This window comes from Phacochoerus africanus, chromosome 11 (assembly GCF_016906955.1).
Source record: "Phacochoerus africanus isolate WHEZ1 chromosome 11, ROS_Pafr_v1, whole genome shotgun sequence".
Lineage (NCBI taxonomy): Eukaryota > Metazoa > Chordata > Mammalia > Artiodactyla > Suidae > Phacochoerus > Phacochoerus africanus.
The window spans coordinates 46899448-46917350 of record NC_062554.1 but is presented as its reverse complement, the minus strand read 5'-3'; the positions used below and the strand labels follow the sequence as shown (position 1 = coordinate 46917350).

Below are 17903 nucleotides of genomic sequence, written 5' to 3'. Positions count from 1 at the left end.
TGAACAGGCTTGCGGTGTGAGAGCATAGAAATGCCCTGACTCTGTGTTGGGAACCTAAAGATGCACCTACTAGGGAGGTTTTGTTCATTACTGAAAGCCTCCTTCCTCTCTCTAATTACTCTGGACGCAGAGCTTCACCACCAATGAGAAGGCTGTCCTGGAGCAGAATTTCCGAGACCTGGTGCGGGATCTGGAGAAGCAAAAGGAGGAAGTGAGGGCTGCACTGGAGCAACGGGAGCAGGATGCCGTGGACCAAATAAAGGTGATCGTGGATGCTCTGGATGAGAGGGCCAAGGTGCTGCAGGAGGACAAGCAGACCAGGGAGCAGCTGCATAGCATCAGCGACTCGGTGCTGTTTCTGCAGGTAATAAGCAACTCCTCTGCCATTTAATTCCTCACTCCTTCTATCCACTCATGCAGACCGTCATCCAGTGTCCATCTGTCCAACCATCCCTCTACCCACCATCCATCGTCCTTCCCTCTATCCATCAATTCATCCTCCTAAGCTCCATTCTATTGGTCCATTTAACTTTTTCCATCTAAGCCATTTCCCTACCTACTTTAAAGATGGCATACTGGAGCTCCCACTGTGGCTCAGCAGAAACGAATATGGGTTAGGGTTAAAGATGGCATACTGGAGCTCCCACTGTGGCTCAGCAGAAACGAATATGACTAGTATCTATGAGGATGCAGGTATGATCCCTGGCCTCACTCAGTGGGTTAAGGATCCAGCATTGCTGTGAGCTCTGGTGTAGGTCACAGATGCGGCTCGGATCTGGTGTTGCTGTGGCTGTGGTGTAGGCCAGTGGCTACAGCTCTGATTCGATCCCCAGCCTAGGAATCTCCTTATGCCATGGGTATGGCCCTAAAAATACAAAAAAAAAAAAAAAAGGAAAAAAAAGATGGCATATAAATATCATCTTTTACCAGCTTCAATTGATATGTACTAATAGTGCTTCAGGCTCAGTAGGAAAGAATTCTGTGATTGATTAGTGGTGTCTGCATGGCATGTGGGGGGTGGTGTGTAAGTGCTGCATGTTTGTTATCCCTGATCTTGCCTGTCTTGTCTATTGCTCCATCCATCCTTCCACCTGCTAGAGTGTTTTGGGTACTGCCTGCTCAGTCCTCTTTTAGATGCTGTGGAGAATAGAGAGGTGTAAGACATGGTTTTTGCCCTCCAGGAGCTGCAATCCAGCTGGGAAGATAAGACACATACAATTAGAGAACAATATAGAAGTGTGTGTAATTAAGTGATAAAGCATACGGTTCAGGAGATAAGTGCCTGTGGAAGCTCTGGGAAGGGCGAACAGGCTGGAATAATCCAAGACAGCTTTGTGGAGGAGATGGAATTTGAACTGGGTCTTGAAGGCCCATTAAGATTTGGGAAGGAGGAGTTCCCATCATGGCTCAGCAGTAATGAACCTGACTAGTATCCATGAGGATGCGTGTTGGATCCCTGGCCTTGCTCAGTGTGTTAAGTATATGGCTTTGCTGTGGCTGTGGTGTAGGCCAGCAGCTACAGCTCCAACTGGACCCCTAGCCTGGGAACTTCCATATGCTGCAGGCGTGACCCTAAAAAGACCAAAAAAAAAAAAAAAAGGGGTTTAGGAAGCAGGAAGGCAGGTGAGAAGTGCCACTGTGTAGAGGCAGGCGTGTGCAGAGGGAGAAACTACCGTCATGACTGATTCACGACACTGGTAATTCCTTGCATTTCTTTGGTACTTTCACTCCCAAAGACTTGGCAACTTGTGTCACTCCCATCAACCCCTATTAGGTAGGCATGATGCACCCAGTTTAAGAGATGGGAAAAGAGGGTCACATATATGCCTGCCAGGGCCATCGGGGATATTAGCTTCTAGTGATTTTAGTGTTACCTTTCATTTTATTTTTATTTATTTTTTTGGCTGCGCCAGTGACACATGAAACTTCTACACCACTGCAGTGAGAATGCCAGATCCTTAACTCACCAAGCCACCAGGGAATTCTGGAACCCTTTCACTTTACAGAAGAATAAGAAATGGTGCCCAGTGAGGAAAAACAGGGCTAGTTAATAGCAGAGAGAGCTGGATCTAGAACCAGCTCCTCTGGCTCCCGTGCTGAGTCTTCCAGCTGCGTCCCCATAGCTCCTGAATGCCCAGGAAGCTAATGACTTCTTTCCTTTCCTGATAGGAATTTGGTGCCTTGATGAGCAGTTACTCCCTCCCCCCGCCCCTGCCCACCTATCACGTGCTGCTGGAGGGGGAGGGCCTGGGGCAGTCACTGGGCAACTTCAAGGACGACCTGCTCAATGTGTGCATGCGTCACGTTGAGAAGATGTGTAAGGCGGACCTCAGCCGTAACTTCATTGAGAGGAACCACATGGAGAATGGTACGTCCCCTCTTGTGGGCAAGCCCTAAGGCCATGGATGTTTTCTCCGTCGATTCCTTCTGGCTGTGTGCAGGCTGGCCCCTCCCTGTTCCCAGCCACTCATCCCACCTAAGGCTCTTTGGACGAGGACTCAGAGATGGTACCCCCTCCCTTGAACTTACTGCCAGCCATGCAGCTATCCCAAGGGGTCTCCAAGGGGAGAAGCATCCCAGGCCCTGGCTGCACAAATGCGTTTTCTCTCTCTCTGTGGGTCATCCACCACATGTAGGGATTGGTTTCATTCAGCTCTGAATCTGACTGGAGGGCCCAGTCCAACGGCTGTGTGGATGCTGCAGCTTGTAAGGGCCAGATTCCAACCTGGTGGCTTTGCAGGCTCCAGTGAATGTGACCTAGAATGCTAGTGTCTGTGCCTAGGGGGAGAACTTGCCCACTACCAAGGCCTTGCTGAGCCATGTTGAGCCCAGAGGCTGGACTTGGCCTGGAGGCCTAGCTGGGGATGGTTGAGCATAGCATGACTCAGTGACTCACTAACTCCCCTGAAGTCAGCTTCTCTTCTGAATCACGCTGTCCCTGCAGAGGGCAACTGAATCATCTCACAGAAAGCCTCCTAACTTGAGAAACTGCCCCGTTAAGTCCTTTTCCACCAGGCCCAGCCCAGTCCCCTTAGGGCCTATAGGTGGGCACTTTCCCCAAGCCCCACCCGGTGGCCCAGGCCTTTAGAATGCAGCCTAATTAATGACTTCTGGCCCCAGCACCCCAAAGGAAGGGACCCTTGGTTTTGGTCTCTGAAGGGAGCATGGGATTCTTTGGGAGAGAGAAGGGGGTGATTGTAAGCAGAGGGGTTGTGGCTCAGGAGGGGGTCTGTATATCTTGGTGATGGTGACAGCACATAGTGTCCTGTGAGATGCGAGGGACGTTCAGTCACACCTGAGGACAGGTAAGCCACTGTAGGAAGACCATCATTGGCCTCAAGAGGCACTTGGGGAGCTTCTGTCAAGGCTCAGTGAAAATGAATCCGACTAATATCCATGAGGATGCTGGTTCGATCCCCGGCTTCCCTCAGTGGGCTAAGGATCCAGTGTTGCTGTGGGCTGTGGTATGGGTCACAGACGTGGCTCGGATCTGGCATTGCTGTAGCTATGGCATAGGCCAGCAGCTGTAGCTGATTCAACTCCTAGCCTGGGAACTTCCAAATGCTGGGTGTGGCCCTTAAAAGAAAAAAAAAAAAAAAAAGAAGCCCTTGGATCCTGAAACCCTCCTAATGACAACGGCGACGACGCTGGTGGGGATGGCCGCCAGTGACTGGGGGCCCGCTGGATGTTGGCTCCGTGTGAGTCCCTCTCTTGCGTTATCTTAGTCTCCCTATGTGATGCATTGCGTCTCACAGAGAGAAGCTGAGGCTCAGAGAAGGGCGTTTTCAAAGGGCTCACAGCTAAGCAGGGGGCCAGCTGGGTTTCACACTCTGCTCTTCAGCCTCCTCTGTCTTCTCATCCTTGAAGCTGCTGCCACTGGTGGCCATGCAGAGGAGTTGGGCATGTGATGATCACGGTCCCTGGGGTACCAACCTGGGGTGGGGGGTAGCCCCTCAGTTGAGGTCTGGCCAGACTGAAGAGGATGGCCCTGACTGGGGATGGGTGGCCTGAAAGCCTCACAGGGATCCTTGCTGCCCACCCATGGTGCCATTTCTAGGTCACGGATTGTGTTGGCTGTGGCCTCTGTGCAGGTGTGGCCCTGCGGCCTGTACAAGGTGTGCAGGGAGGAGGCTGCCAGAAGCAGGATGGGTGCTGCTGATGTCAGTGGCCCTATACCTATGCCCAGGGCCCTGGGCCTCCGTGTTGGCGTTCTGTCACTTCTCTGTTTTGGGGAGTGAGTCTGGCTGCAGGAGGTGGGGGATGGGTGGCTGGTGAGTCAGACCTTGGAGTGACCATCCATCCTCTCTTTCTTGACCTGCCCACCAGACCAGGGATTCTTTCCTACTATCAAAAGCCTGGGGGCGGGGGGCTGAAAAGCAGCAGACCACCCTCCTCCTGGGCTTGGTGAGGAGAGGGCTGGGCTGATATCAAGGAGTCGGTTTATTTGTCATGAAGTGCCTACTGTGTGCCAGGCCCCTGCTGGGCACACATGATGGAGATGATGGATGAGGGTCTGAGCCACTCCTCTTCTTGCCCTGGGGGGAGGGAAGCAGGGGGAGGGGGGAGAGGGAGGGGCAGAGGGAAAGTAGCCGAAGGGGAAGAGGCAAGGGAAAGGAACGGGGCAGAGGGCGGCTGGGGAAAGGCAAGCGTGGAGCTGCGGATTTGTTTGGGTTCGGGGGGCTGCTGGCAGTTTCAGCGGGGAGTCAGTGCCCCTCCTGAGTAGCTCCCTCCTTTTGTCTGCACATCTCTGCCCAGCAGGCTAGATCTCTGGCCCTGGAGGGCAATGCTGGGACCTCATTCCACACCCCGGGGTGCCAGCAGTGGCTGGGACAGAGCCAGGCAGTGGGGATGGGGCTCAGACCCCAAGCCTGCCCGGATTGGTCATGTGACATTGGACAGTAACTTCACGTACCTCCTGAGCCTCAGTTTCCTCATCTGTCACCCAGGGAGCTTCATGCCTGCCCAGGAGTTGATGCACACATCACACAAGAAATGGGATTCGGGAGTTCCTGTCGTGGCGCAGTGGTTAACGAATCTGACTAGGAACCATGAGGTTGCGGGTTCGATCCCTGTCCTCGCTCAGTGGGTTAAGGATCTGGCATTGCCATGAGCTGTGGTGTAGGTTGCAGACATGGCTCGGATCTGGCATTGCTGTAGCTGTGGTGTAGGCAGGCAGCTATTAGACCCCTAGCCTGGGAACCTCCATATGCTATGGGAACGGCCCTAGAAAAGGCAAACACACACATACACACACACACACACACAAAAGAAAAAAGAAAAAAGAAAAAAGAAAAAAAGAAATGGGATTCGGTAGCACCTTGTAAACTGCAAAGTACCCTGCACCTCATCTAACTCACAAGGGCCAGTCCCTGGGAGGGTGGGTGGCCTACCGCAGACCCTCTCTCGTCCCCTAGGAGCTCAGGGGCAGAGGGGATGCTGGCAGTGTGCCACATTCTCTGAGGTTGGGGACTTGGCCTCTCTGGGCTGACTCAGCAGAGCCCAGCGATGCCCTAGGGGACCAGCTCCTGCTCCTGCCCCCTGCTGACCTGACCTCTCTCCTGCCCAGGGGGTGACCATCGCTACCTGAACAACTATGGTAACAGCTATAATAGCGAGTGGAGCACTCCAGATGCCATGAAGAGATACTCCATGTACCTCACGCCCAAGGGTAAGGAAGGGAGCGGATCCGCAGAGGGCGTGATCCGGGAGAGACTCAGCCAGGTTCCCCAGGGGAGTGACCTTGGTGGATTTGCCTGGGAAGGTCTGCGTGTATCCATTTCCTGGTGTAATTAACAGCACCTCCTCTCACCCTCAGTCTGCACCTGTCCAGCGGGTCCCCCTCCCCTGCAGACAGTCCCCTCCCACCCCCTTCCCTCCAGCCCACCACCTCCTTCCCTTTCCTTCCAGAGGTTCTCCTGGCTGCCGGTCTCACCCACTCCCATCCGCTGAGGCTGAGATGTGTTTTCTTTCCACTTAGGTTTTTGTAGTTCTGCAGGAAGGCTGGCTCCTCCAGAGCCACCCTGCTCCTCAAGGCAGGGGAACGGAGGGCTGTTTTTTAAAATTCCCCAACTGTCCCTCCCAGTCCCTGGAGAGGCCCACCCTGAGGGCAGGCAGCCCAGCAGGGTGGGGGTGGAGAGCAGCACCTGCTAGTCCTCACCCTGGGGCAGCCTGTCACATTCTTTGGCACCACCAACAAACCACAGCCATGCTCATCACATAAGGGTGGGCCTGCCTGGTGGGTTGGGGGGGGGGTGCATGTGTGTGTTGGGGGGCAGAAGAAGAGGGTGCGTGTGTGCGGGGGAGACAGGAGGCATGGGAAGATGTCAGGTGCAGGCAGCAGGGAGCCTGCAGCCCCTGGGCACTGATTTGCACCCCTCAGAGGCCCACACAGATGGTAGGAGGGGCCCAGGGGATCTGGAGAGATGAGCTCAGCAGAGAGGCACCTTGGGCTCCCCACCCAACTTGAAAACAACACCTGGGCTTCCCAAGAGGCAGCTGGGCCCAAGGACCTCTGCGCCACATTCCTGGGCAGCCAGTCCTTCACTTCACCTGGAGCGCCCTTTTGGAAGAGCTGCGCTAATCTGCCACCCCAGCCTCTCTGGCCCTTCTGGCTCCCCATCTTCTGACACCAGACCCTTGTGTGGTATCAATCCCCCTGATTGGCTGCTGCCTGGCTCACCTGCTCTGTAGATGTGGGGAGCAGAGCCATGGGGGGGGGTGTTGAGGAAAGAGTAGGGACCCAGATGTCATCCGAGAGCCAGGGCCTGCCGCCCTTGGGCTGGTCACTGCCCCCTCAGCACCTCCATCTGAGAAGGAGGCGGTTTGACCTGAGGGCTAGGAGAGCTTCCAGCTCTGTCACCAAGAGTCAGGCCGCGGCATTTGTAGGCTGGAGAAACAGGTTCATCTGGTGCCTCTGCTCCCGCCCCAAGGACAGGAGGGAGGAGGAAACCTGCCCTCTGGGAGCTCCCAGGCTCAGGGTAGAGGCAGGGAGAGTCAGCAAGGAGATCCGGAAACAGAGCCACCAAAGGGCCACGGCCTGAGTCTGGGAGCTTTGGGGCAGTGGGACTGGGCGGTGAGACTTCTGGGAGAGGTTAGTTTCCAGGCTCCTGGGAAGAGGGGTGGTGGGCTCGGGAGAGGGGACATAGCTGGGATGGACAGAGGTGCGGGGGTGCAGGTGCAAATGTTAGGAGAAGACCAGCAGGAGCTCAGCAGAGGGGGTGGGGAGGCGGGAGGGAGGTGCCCACGGATGAAGGAGTCTGAGGCACATGGGAGCACATTGTCTTCATCCACTAGGTGGGGGTGGGCACCCCGAACGGGGAACGGAGGGAAACACCTGTGCCATTTAGGGCTCGTCCCTGAGGAAAGCCTCTCATGGCAGGGGAGGTATTTGTGGCACCAGCTCATCAGGCCCCTCCAGGTGGCAGCACCCACATGGCCAAGGGACCAACTCTCTGCCCGCACTGGCTGTGGCCCTCCTTCCCACGGGCACCCCATCTCCCAGCCTCTGGGGTCTTAGTCACACAGGGCCTGGCTCAGGAAGGCTCTGGTCTAGTTAGGGTGACCATGCATCTTAGCCCATCAAACACTCTCAGGGTTCTAGTACACACAGCATAACTATTAATAACGCCCCTTTCTTGCTCAAAAATGTCCTGATTGGAATGGGAAATTATGTGGTTACCTTATTCTGGACCCAAAGGAGCTGTCTTGGTGGTGGAATCTGGGTCCTAGTACAGGCAGTGGGAACTGTATGGGGGGCAGAGGTCCTGCATTGCGCCCCTCAGATCAGAGCCACAGGCCCCCGGATGAGCCAGGTCCACCTTTCCGAGATGACGCCTCCCCTTCATCTGCTTCACAGGTGGGGCCAGGACATCGTACCAGCCGGCGTCCCCCAGCCGCCTCTCCAAGGAGAAGAACTTCAACAATCTCTATGGCACCAAAGGTAGGAGGTGGGCAGGGCCCATGTAGGGGCCACGCGGGCGGGAGGTGGGGGCTGGGCCATGGGCAGGGCCTGGACTCCCAGTGTGACATGAAGGTGGGGAGCTGGGCTGGGGTCGGGGGCCCAGAGACGGGTGGGGAGGGTCCTACTGAGCTTAGGGTGTGTGTGTGTGTGTGTGTGTGTGTGTGTGGATGTGGTTTGCATGTGTGTGTGTGTGTGTTCACATGTGTGTAACATCATTAGGCTGAGGAAAGTCACCTCCACATCCCTGGAAATCTCGGAGTCCGTGAGATCTTCTCCCTGAAGGGACGAGTCAGGGGAAGTGGACGCCGGGGTTGGGTGTGGAGACTTCCCTCAGCAGATGTCCCGTGGGAGGACCACGGACGACCTTGACTGATCTGTGTCTTCCTGTGTTGGAAAGTCCTACGGTAGTTAAGACCAAGTAATGTAGCAGGACCTGAAAAGTCAGGCAGCTGTGAACTGGGTCTTCCCTGGAAACCTGGGAGGTACAGGTGCCAGTGAGGCGGGTGGGTGGCATGTCCTTGAGACCCAGGAGGAGGGAAGTGTGGGTGGAGATGTGGCTTTCTCAGGGAGAGCGGCTGAGTGCAGGGTCCCCTCCACCCAGAGCGCTGAGGGCACCATTGCTCTGCAGCAGGTCCGGGCCCTTGATGAGCCCGGGTTCGGGGGTGGCAGGGTGTGCGCAGGGATTGGGCCAGCTCCTCCATTGCCCTGCCTCGGATACACCACGGGAGATCTGAAGGGGCACGGAAGAGAGTTGTGGGGGGCTCTGCAGTGAGGACAAGACCCCAGAAATCTGGAGGGTCGGGGCACCACTGAAGGGGGGCCGGCGGGGGAGGGGAGCTCAGGCCTGTGCGTCCAGGGTTGCCTTCACTCTGTTGGCACCACAGGCACTGTAGACTGTGAGCTCCGTGAGGGCAGATGCTGGTCTGTTCTGTCCTCTACTGCGACCTCAGGGCCCAGATTGCTGCCTGAGAGGAAGGGGGACGAATGAATGGGGGAAGGAGAGGGCAGGGCCTGTGGCCCCCCGGAGCCTTGGGTGCACGGGCTCAGTGAGGGCCTTGCTGCAGAGCCCGTTGGAGGCACCCGTGGGAGGGGATCCACGATGCGACAGTGGCCAGCCCCGGCCATCTCCGACCCTGACCCAGCCCCCTGCAGGCAGCTGCAGGAGAAGATCGCCAGGGAGCGGCTGGAGCGCAGGCACCATCCACAGGGGCTCTCAAAGGCCCTCGTGGAGCTGTTCCTGCCACACTGTCCGCATGGCCTCTTTTCTCTAGACTGCAGGGCCATACTTGCAAATGGACATTTGCAGCCCATTCAGACGGACAAACAGGATTTTGGAACTTGTATCAGCTGTCTCTGTCTCCATGTTTGTATTTATTGGTTCCTTTACTCATTTGTCATCCATCACCCTGACAATGAGCACCTTCCAGGCACCAGGCAGGGTGCCAGGTGCTGGGTGTGATGCCCACCCCTGCCCCCACAGAGTCCAGTGGAGGAGCTGGACCATTAAACGTGCAATTACAACATGATACGGGGCCTGGGGCTGAGACACATTTAAACTTGGGGGAGGTGACATGGAAGCTGACACATGAATTTGCTTAGAATGGGGGGCAGGTGGGCTTTCTAGGCAGAGGACCCAGTCTGTGCAGAAAGCCTGGGGCAAGAGAGAGCCTGGTGTGTGTCCAGGACTCAGAGCATAGTCTGGCTGGAACATTGAGTGATGGAGAGGAGGGAGGAGGGGTGAAGCCAGGAAGTGGAGCCAATGGCGAGGGGTGGGGGCAGCGGCTCGTCGAAGACCTGAGGGGCGTGTTAAGGACTTTGTACCTCAGCCTAAGAGCAGCGGGCCTTTAGGTAGGGCAGGGACATGACAACACTTTATTTTTTATTTATTTTATATTTTTTTATTTTATTTTTTGTTTTTTTGCGATTTCTTGGGCCATTCCCTCGGCACATGGAGGTTCCCAGGCTAGGGGTCGAATCGGAGCTGTAGCCACTGGTCTACACCAGAGCCACAGCAAAGTGGGATCTGGGCTGCGTCTGTGACCTACACCACAGCTCATAGCAACGCCGGATCCTTAACCCACTGAGCAAGGCCAGGGATCGAACCCACAACCTCATGGGTCCCAGTCGGATTCGTTAACCACTGAGCCACGAAGGGAACTCTGGGACATGACAACACTTTATAAATTTTTTTTTTTTGGCTGCACCTGTGGCATATGGGCATATGGAAGTTCCCGGGCTAGGGATTGAATCCAATCTGTGACCTATGCCACAGCCTCAGCAAGGCTGGATCCTGAACCCACTGTGCCACAGTGGGAACTCCAATGCTTTATAGTTTAGAAGGACAACTGTGATGGCAGGCAGGATTGGCCAGAGGCCTGATGAGGGCCCAGCAGCATCCTGGCTTGAGACGTGGCAGGGGCTGGAGAGATTCACAGGAATGGCCACGTCCTGGTCTCCATCTCCTCTGCCAGGCTGCTCAGGGCTGACACCTCTTCCTCTCCCTGCCAGGTAACTACACCTCCCGGGTCTGGGAATACTCTTCCACCATTCAGAGCTCCGACGACCTGCCTGCTGTGCAAGGCAGCTCCTCCTTCTCGCTGAAAGGTGAGCTCACCTCATCCGACCTTGCTTTTCTGAGCACCCTGTAAACCCCGCCTTGGTCTCTGCTCTGCAGTTCTCACCTTGTAGGGCTCAGAACCTTGCCTACATCATGTCTCTGCTGTTGGGAGGGCTGGGCAACTGCATGCCAGCCCCTCAGTGTGCTGTGATGTGGGTCTCAGTGTCCGGTGGGTGGGGACGGCCACCCCCTCTGTGATACCCCCACCCCAGACCTCCCCAGGCTGCTTCCATCAAGCTTAACTTCTGAGTCTTCCTACTGCAGAAAGTTTATTTAACTTTGTCAGCTGGTGACTCCCAGCCTCGGTTGACTCTAGGACGCTGTGGCCACATAGCCCCTGTCAGCAGCCCTGGGAGCTGCATCCAGCCCAGCCTGTGTGAGACACGCAGATCAGATGGATTCTAAGGCCTCCCCAGTCGGATTCTTCCCCCAGAGCTCTTTGAGAGGGTCAAGTGGTCCATGCCCCCTGTGCCTGGAGGTCATCTCGAGGGGCAAGCCTGAGCCAGACCCCAGCTCACGGTGGGACCCATGGCCCTCACATCTCTTCCAAAATGTCCATGCAGCTCTGGTGGGCCGCAGTAGGAGCAGGCCTGACGGTCTTCTGGCCCCCAAGATATCTGGCCAGGGAGGCAGGCTAAGCAGGCTGGGTGGGCTCAAGGGCAGGCAGTGGAAGCAGGGCTGTGCAGGAGGGCATGCCCCAAGTGGCAGCCACGGACGGTGGCTTTCTCATCCAGCTGTCTCTTCTGGGCTGGATCCCAGCCTGTAGCCAGCACTAGGATTCTTGGAACTACCAGCAAGGGGCTATGACTGGAGGGTCCCAGTGTGCAGGACCCCCAGGCCTGGGGGAGCTCTGGGACTTGCCCTGGCCTGTCTGGCTTCCAGCAGATCCCTCCCTGCGCTTGGTCAGACTTGGATCAAAGGCCACCTGGCAGGGAAGATAGCCACCCTTAGGTGTGATCTGGAGCTTCCCTGCTCCCCAGTATCTGCCATCAGCCTGCAGGGCCTCCCGGATGAAGGCCTTGCCCTAGGAGAGCCCCTCCTCAAATACACCAGGACCCCGAGCAAAGCCCAGGGACACCTGGTGTTCCTTTCACACAGATCAGCTCATCAGATCCGCTGGGAATGACCCTGAATGTGGGTGCCGGGCCGGGGTGTCTGTGTGGGAAGACTCACCCCACCTGCCTCTACGCTGGGTGGGGGGCGGGGGCAGAGAGTTCACTTGGGGTGCTGGGTGCCTGACTGAGCAGGGGCTTCAAGAGCCACGGCGTCCACAGGACATGTGACTCCCTCTGGGCCCTCCTGGGACTAGTGCTAATGCCTCTCTCTCTCCCAGCAGGCACTGGGAAAGTCCCTTATCAGTTCGCTACCTTGGGACAGGCCAGCACAGAGTTTTCAAAACCCCTGGATGGCAGTGGGCTGTTTAAAAATAATCCTGGTACCTGCCTGTTTTGCACCTGCCCTTTTCTCTCCCTTAGCAGGGCAAGTGGGACATCCTGTGGGGCTCTCTGCCACTTAGGGTGTCCGGGTCCCTCCTCGCCAGAGCCGCCTGGAAGAGGATGCATGCCCCCCGCCCCCATCCCCAGCCCACCCTCCCTGGGATTCTGCCTGCTCTAAAGCTGGTCTCCTGGACCCCACCCCCTCCCGGTCCCCACCTCTCTCCTGGCTGGCCTGGGATTTTCTTTCTGAGAACTGAGAAGCGAGACCTGAGATCACCCCCCTTAACCTCCCACTCAGGGCCCGAGGAACCCTCTCTGTCCAAGGCTGCCCCCACCCCAGAGGCAAGGAGACACCGGGGTTCTCTGATCTGTCTCTGGCGCCTTGCTAAGCACCAGCCCGGGGAAGGGCCAGCCTGGCTGGCTGCCTGGCAGTGCTGCAGGTGCTTTCTGGGCCTGACCGCTCTAGAGCAGGCCAGGCCAGGACTCTGGCCTGCTCCCGCCTGAGCCGGACCCTGTCTATACCTTGAGCTCCTCCACGTCCAGGTCGCAGCCCGTTTCTTCCCAGGCACCACTTCCGGTCCCTGCAGGCTGAGGGCTGATGCTTTTCACGGTTCTGTGGGCCAGAGTGCCGTGCAGACCCCTTGGGCTGAGGAGGGAGGTTGGGGAGGGGGCTTGGGGCTTGTTGTTTTCACCCTGGACCACAGCCACAGGGCAAATTACTGCCCCTCACTGGGTCCGGGCCTCCTGCTTGTGAAGCAGGGAAGACGGGGCAGCACTAGGCAATGGGGTATGGGGATGGGCTCTGGAGCCCAGCAAACCTGGCTTCCAGTTCTGACCGCTGCTATTTGCTGTGCAGCTCGGGGTAACAGAATTGGGGAAGACTGGTGGGGAGTCCCAGCACAGGGCTTGGCCTGGGCGGGGCCAGTGAATGGGGGGGGGGGCATCGTCCACACTGCTGGGGGAGGTTGACATGAGCTCCTCCTGCTGGAAATGCTGGCAAGTTGTGCTGATCAAGTGGATTTCCTGGGCTTTAGAGAGGGGAGGGGTCTGTGGAGTGAGCCTCCAGGGTGGGAGGGGGGAATCCCTGCACATGCACGTGGTGTGATCCTGACCTGGATTTGGGGGTGACACTCCCATGCTGCCTGGCCCAGTCTACCTGGCCTGCTCCTCCCCCTCTGTCTGCCTGGGTGCCTTCTCCCTTTGGCCCGCCTCCCCAGGATTTTCTTGGCATCCCCGCCCCAGGCTGCTGCACGCCTCTTCAGGGCTGGCTGCACTTGGTAATGGGCTGAATGGAGCTTGGCGGTCACTTTGGAGATGGCATCTGTGCTGCTCTGACCCTGGGACCCTGACTGCCAGCTTGAGCTCCCTCTGACAGAATGTCTTGTCTTCCCAGGTTATCCTTCGCTTATCAGGAGCCAGAGCCCCAAAGCCCAGCCCCAGACTTGGAAATCTGGCAAGCAGACTTTGCTGGTGAGTGAGGAACCTCCAGCAGAACCTTCCCCGGGCTCCCATGTCCCGAATGGGCACCAAATGGGCCTCCCAGGGGCAACTGGTCATCACTGGCCCAGGGCCCGTGGGAGGAGGGTGATGTGTCTGGGCCATGGGATGGAGGGAGGAGGCAGCTGTGGCCTGAATACATGCCTACAGGAAGGAAAGACCGAGGCAGGGCTAATAGGCAGGGGGCCTGGGCAAGAACATAATTTCTGAGCCTCAGTTTTTGAATCCATAAAGTGGGCAGCCCTGTTATTATTATTATTTTTTAATTTTCAAATGGTTGTTGGCTACCTATGCTTGCTGAATGATGGCCAAAAGACTGAGGCGGGTGGTGGGGACAGGCAGCCTCAAGATGAGTCCTGCTTCCCTCGGGGTGGGGGGGGTGGTCTCCAGCTCTGCCAGCATAGAGATCACTGAGCTGATAGCGCAGGTGAGGCAGAGGTTGCAAAGTTAGGAATAGGTGTATTTAAGATTCAGTAGCTAATCACCCTGAGCTGGGGGTATCAAAGAGCAGTGCAAGAGGAAGCTCTTAACAAGACGGTCATGGGGTCTAGCCACCTGCTGGCTGTGGGATCCCGGGTGAGTCAGAGCCCTCTCTGGATCTCTATGTTATAAGGCAGTGCTCAGATGAGCCAATCCCTTATACATTGTAGACCTGAGTGCTGCTGAGACCTCAGTGATCAGGGGCTGTCCTTCCTTTCCTGAGCCCCCACTTTCTGAATGCCTTCTCCCAAGGCCGGTGCCAGGTCCTGCTGGAGGAGCCAGCCAGCCGCCTTGGGATATGGGACCAGCGGGGTGGGCACAGGGGCTGGAACCCTCAGCTGCCTGCTGTCTTTGCATTTGGAGGTCAGAACAAGGAGAGGTGACTTGCTCCAGGCCACAGTGACTGGGGCCCATTTAATTGGAGAGAGTCTTTAATTTGCAGGTGATGGAGCTAAGTGATGGTGTGTGTGATTCGAATGGAGCCCCTGGGCATCGCAGCAGCAGGACTGCAAAAAGCAGATATGGGGGAAAAAAAGGAAGGATTCTAATCCTGAATTTGGCCCTTCCCCTCCCTCCCAGAGCCTCGATCCCAACAGAGAAGGCTTATTAGCACCTTGAGCTGTCTGGTAGGGCAGGGTTTTGGGGTCTGCGGCCGGTACCCACAGTGCTGAAGGCATGGAAGCAGTTGCTAGCATGGGAGCCAGCCTGGAGGCAGCCTGGGAGGCAGGATGTCTGGGGTCTGGCCCCAGTCCTCTCACCAACTTGCTGTGTGAGTCATTCTTCCCCGTGCTTCAGTTTCCCCATATGTAACCTAAGTTGCCCAGATGATTTCATGGCTCTTCCAGCTTTCCTGTGCTGTGACTCTGAGCCAGAGAGGGAACAGGGGCAGCAGACGGGTGTGTGTGTGTGTGTGTGTGTGCAGAGAACATCCTGCCCAGATGCCATGGTGTTCCTGCCCCGCCACCACTCTGGACTCTTAACAAGATAGCACCATTCACTGACCTGCATCCATTCTGTTGGCCTCGCCTTCCTGCAGCAAGGCCTCTGCCATTTCTGGGTCTATTCACTTTGCCTTGCTAACCACTTTGGGGTCCAGGCTGGCAGCTGGCCATCAGAAGACCTGGTCCAGACCCTGCTATGCCACTGGGTGGCTGGGTAACATGGCTGTGTCTTTCCCTGCCCTGGGCCTCTGTCTCTCTGTTGTTTGCTAGGTCATTTAATCAAGGACTGAGCTAAGGACTCTCAGCCACCACCGCCCCCCCCCGCTGGCATTCCACAGCCCCCAGTCCTGCTGTGGCCCAGATATAGGCAGGTGACCCTAGATATAGGTTTCCAGTTGGGTGGGGCAGGGGAGGGGCTGGGATCACCTTTGGGGTCTCCTGTCCTGAGACCTGTGGGGTGTGAGGAGGGCCCAGGCTCTGATCCAGCTCAAGGGCAAAGCCACTTCCGGAGACCCTCCAGGGGCCAGTGGGGTTTGCAGGGGCAAGCAGCAGCCAAAATGTGCTCTTCCTCTGTGCCTGGGGGCGATTTCTCAGGGCCCTGATGAAGTGATTGGGAGGAGAGGGGAGCGCTGATTTTGTGAAATTGCTGCGGGATGTAATACACAGGGCTGGCAGGAAAATTGTTACCATCCCTGTCCTGAGACACTTCCTGAATCCCAATGAAGCTGCCGGGATGAGAGAGGCAGAGGGGCTGGGAAGGGAGGCCCCCAATCTATGTTGGGTTGGGGGGATCGCCCTCTACACCCCCTCTGTCAGGGACAGTTATGCAGAGGGAGCAGAGGCTGACACTTGAGACTCAGCAGCCCGTGTGATGACATGGGTGGGGCTGGGGGTTGAGCTCTGGAGCCAGACTGCTGGGGCTCAAATCCCAGCTCCTTTGCTTACAATCTGGGTGACCTTGGGCGAGGTGCTTAGCCTCTCTGTGCCTTGGTTTGTTCATGTATAAAACGTGTGTGACAGCAGTAACCCACTTAATTGGCGGTTGTTAAAATTCAGTGAGTCCATCTACGTGAAGCCCTCCTACCAGGACTGTGTAGTTCCGTGGAGCAGAAAACGCTGTATTAACAGGGGTGCAGGGAGGGGCTTCCTGGGCGTGGAAAGAATTTGGTTTTTTTGGCCTCGCCTGTAGCACACGGAAGTTTCTGGGCCAGGTCGGCCACAGCGGTGACAATACCAATTCCTTAACCTCTAGGCCACCAGCGAACTCTGAGAGAAGGTTTGATGAGGCTGAGGTTCAAGGTCACCAGCCAGTTGACGGAGGGAAGGAATTCTAATTAGGCTCTGAAGCTGGAGACTCTGATAATACTGGGGGCCAACCCCCCCATCAAGGACTATTTAGAGCTCGTGGGTCAGACCAAAGGCCCCTAGAGTTGTTGGGGTTCAGATCACTGCCGCTTCCTGGTGGTGGTTAGAGCGCAGGGTCTGGCTGGGGGGCTTAAGTGCCATCCGATCTCACTAACTGCTCTTGTTTCCCCTGCAGTCTCACTACCGGCCATTCTACGTCAACAAAGGCAACGGGATCGGGTCCAACGAGGCCCCATGAGTTCCAGACAGGCAGGAATGAGGCACCGCCTCCCCTGCCCTCCCCAGCCAGCCCTGCTGCTCTTGCGACTCTTCTCATCTGGGTGGGCAGGAGCCTGGCCCTGTGCCTGCCCTCCCCCAGCCTTCAGCCCCCTCTCTCAGGGCCACCTGCCTGCCCCCCCACCAGCCACCTGTCAGCCACGCTCCATCCAGGTCCCCTTCCTGCTTTGTGACTAAGGGTCACCAGCTCTCCTGTGCTCAGAGGCTAACCCTCACGGGGGTGGGTGATAGGTGGGCTTTTCTCCCCTAACCCACCAGTCCCACCTTTGGGGCGTGATCGTTGGGGCCAGTGGTGGGTACCCACATGGTACCAGTCTGCCTTCCCCACCCAGGCCCCTGATGACTTCAGGCCTGTTGGCCATTTCTCCCCAAGGCCCTTCACCCCAAGAGGCAGTGAGCAGGCGCCCATCTCCCAGCCACGCGGGCCCACCTCTTCCCAGCAGCCTGGCCCCTAGGAGAAGACTTGTGCTCTGCCCTGGTCCTACCTACCAAGGCCAGCCTGGCAGGACCTGCAGCCCTTGGCCACCACCGAGGGGAGCCTCTCAGCGTCTTGGCATCCTCCTGCCTGGCCTCGGGTCACCCCACACCCTCCGTGGGTCTGCGGTCCCTGAGGACCGGCTCTCCTGGCTAGCAGGATGATCTTTGCCAAGATACGTCTTTCTTCTACCTGCTGAGATAAGCAATTCCCTTGACACAATCTACTCCACCCCAAGAAAGTAGCCCAGCGGCCCCAAGGAAAACGTCGTTTATCTATAGAATTTCATTGGTTTCGTAACTAATTTCACTGGTTTCTCCCTGGCCACGGGAAGTGAGCAGGCCGGCTGTTTACAAGGATGCTATTTACAAGGGCGCCTTCCCCCTGGCCAGCGCCCTCTACCCTGCCCATTGGGGTCTTCCTCTTCCTTCTGTCTGCCCTCCTCGCTGCATGGTGTCAGGGGCCCAGGGCCTGCAGAGGACCCCAAACCGGGAGCAGCAAGGAGGGGTCCTCTCTCCTCCGGCCGGCCCCCAGCCCGAGGGGGCTCCCGGGAGGGGCTGCTAGCAGGGGTGGGGGAGGGGTGGAGACATTCAGCTTGGGCTTCCCCTCCAGAATAAACCATTGATCACTCACCTCTTTGTATCGAACAAGCATCTCCCTGAGGGTCACGAGGCGCTGGCTGCACATCTTGTGACACACTTTTTCCACCTCTGATGAGAGTGTCGTCATGTCCCCTCTTTCCTCCAGAAGACGTGGTTTCTTTGGGTCTCCCTCCCAGCCCTCCTCTCCCCCACCCCGGGGTGGGCAGCGAGGACCCTGGAGCTTTCGGAAGCAGCCTCGGCTAGCAATGGGCAGA

The 17903-nt window shown here is 57.2% G+C and overlaps 1 protein-coding gene across 3 annotated transcripts in view; it reads left to right on the top strand.

Annotated features, from left to right (window-relative positions):
- Positions 1–17679, top strand: part of TRIM29 (tripartite motif containing 29) — a 28125-nt gene extending 10446 nt beyond the window's left edge. The window contains exons 3-10 of one of the 3 annotated variants that reach the window (XM_047753101.1): positions 131–364; positions 2170–2368; positions 5567–5668; positions 7856–7939; positions 10469–10564; positions 11914–12012; positions 13407–13483; positions 16472–17679. In XM_047753101.1, the coding sequence (XP_047609057.1) occupies positions 131–364; positions 2170–2368; positions 5567–5668; positions 7856–7939; positions 10469–10564; positions 11914–12012; positions 13407–13483; positions 16472–16534 (954 nt within the window). In that variant the 3' untranslated portion in view covers positions 16535–17679. Of the gene's footprint in view, positions 1–130; positions 365–2169; positions 2369–5566; positions 5669–7855; positions 7940–10468; positions 10565–11910; positions 12013–13406; positions 13484–16471 lie in introns of all 3 variants that reach the window. The other 2 variants (XM_047753100.1, XM_047753102.1) reach the window with 2 other exon arrangements.
- The last annotated feature ends 224 nt before the right edge of the window (positions 17680–17903 follow it).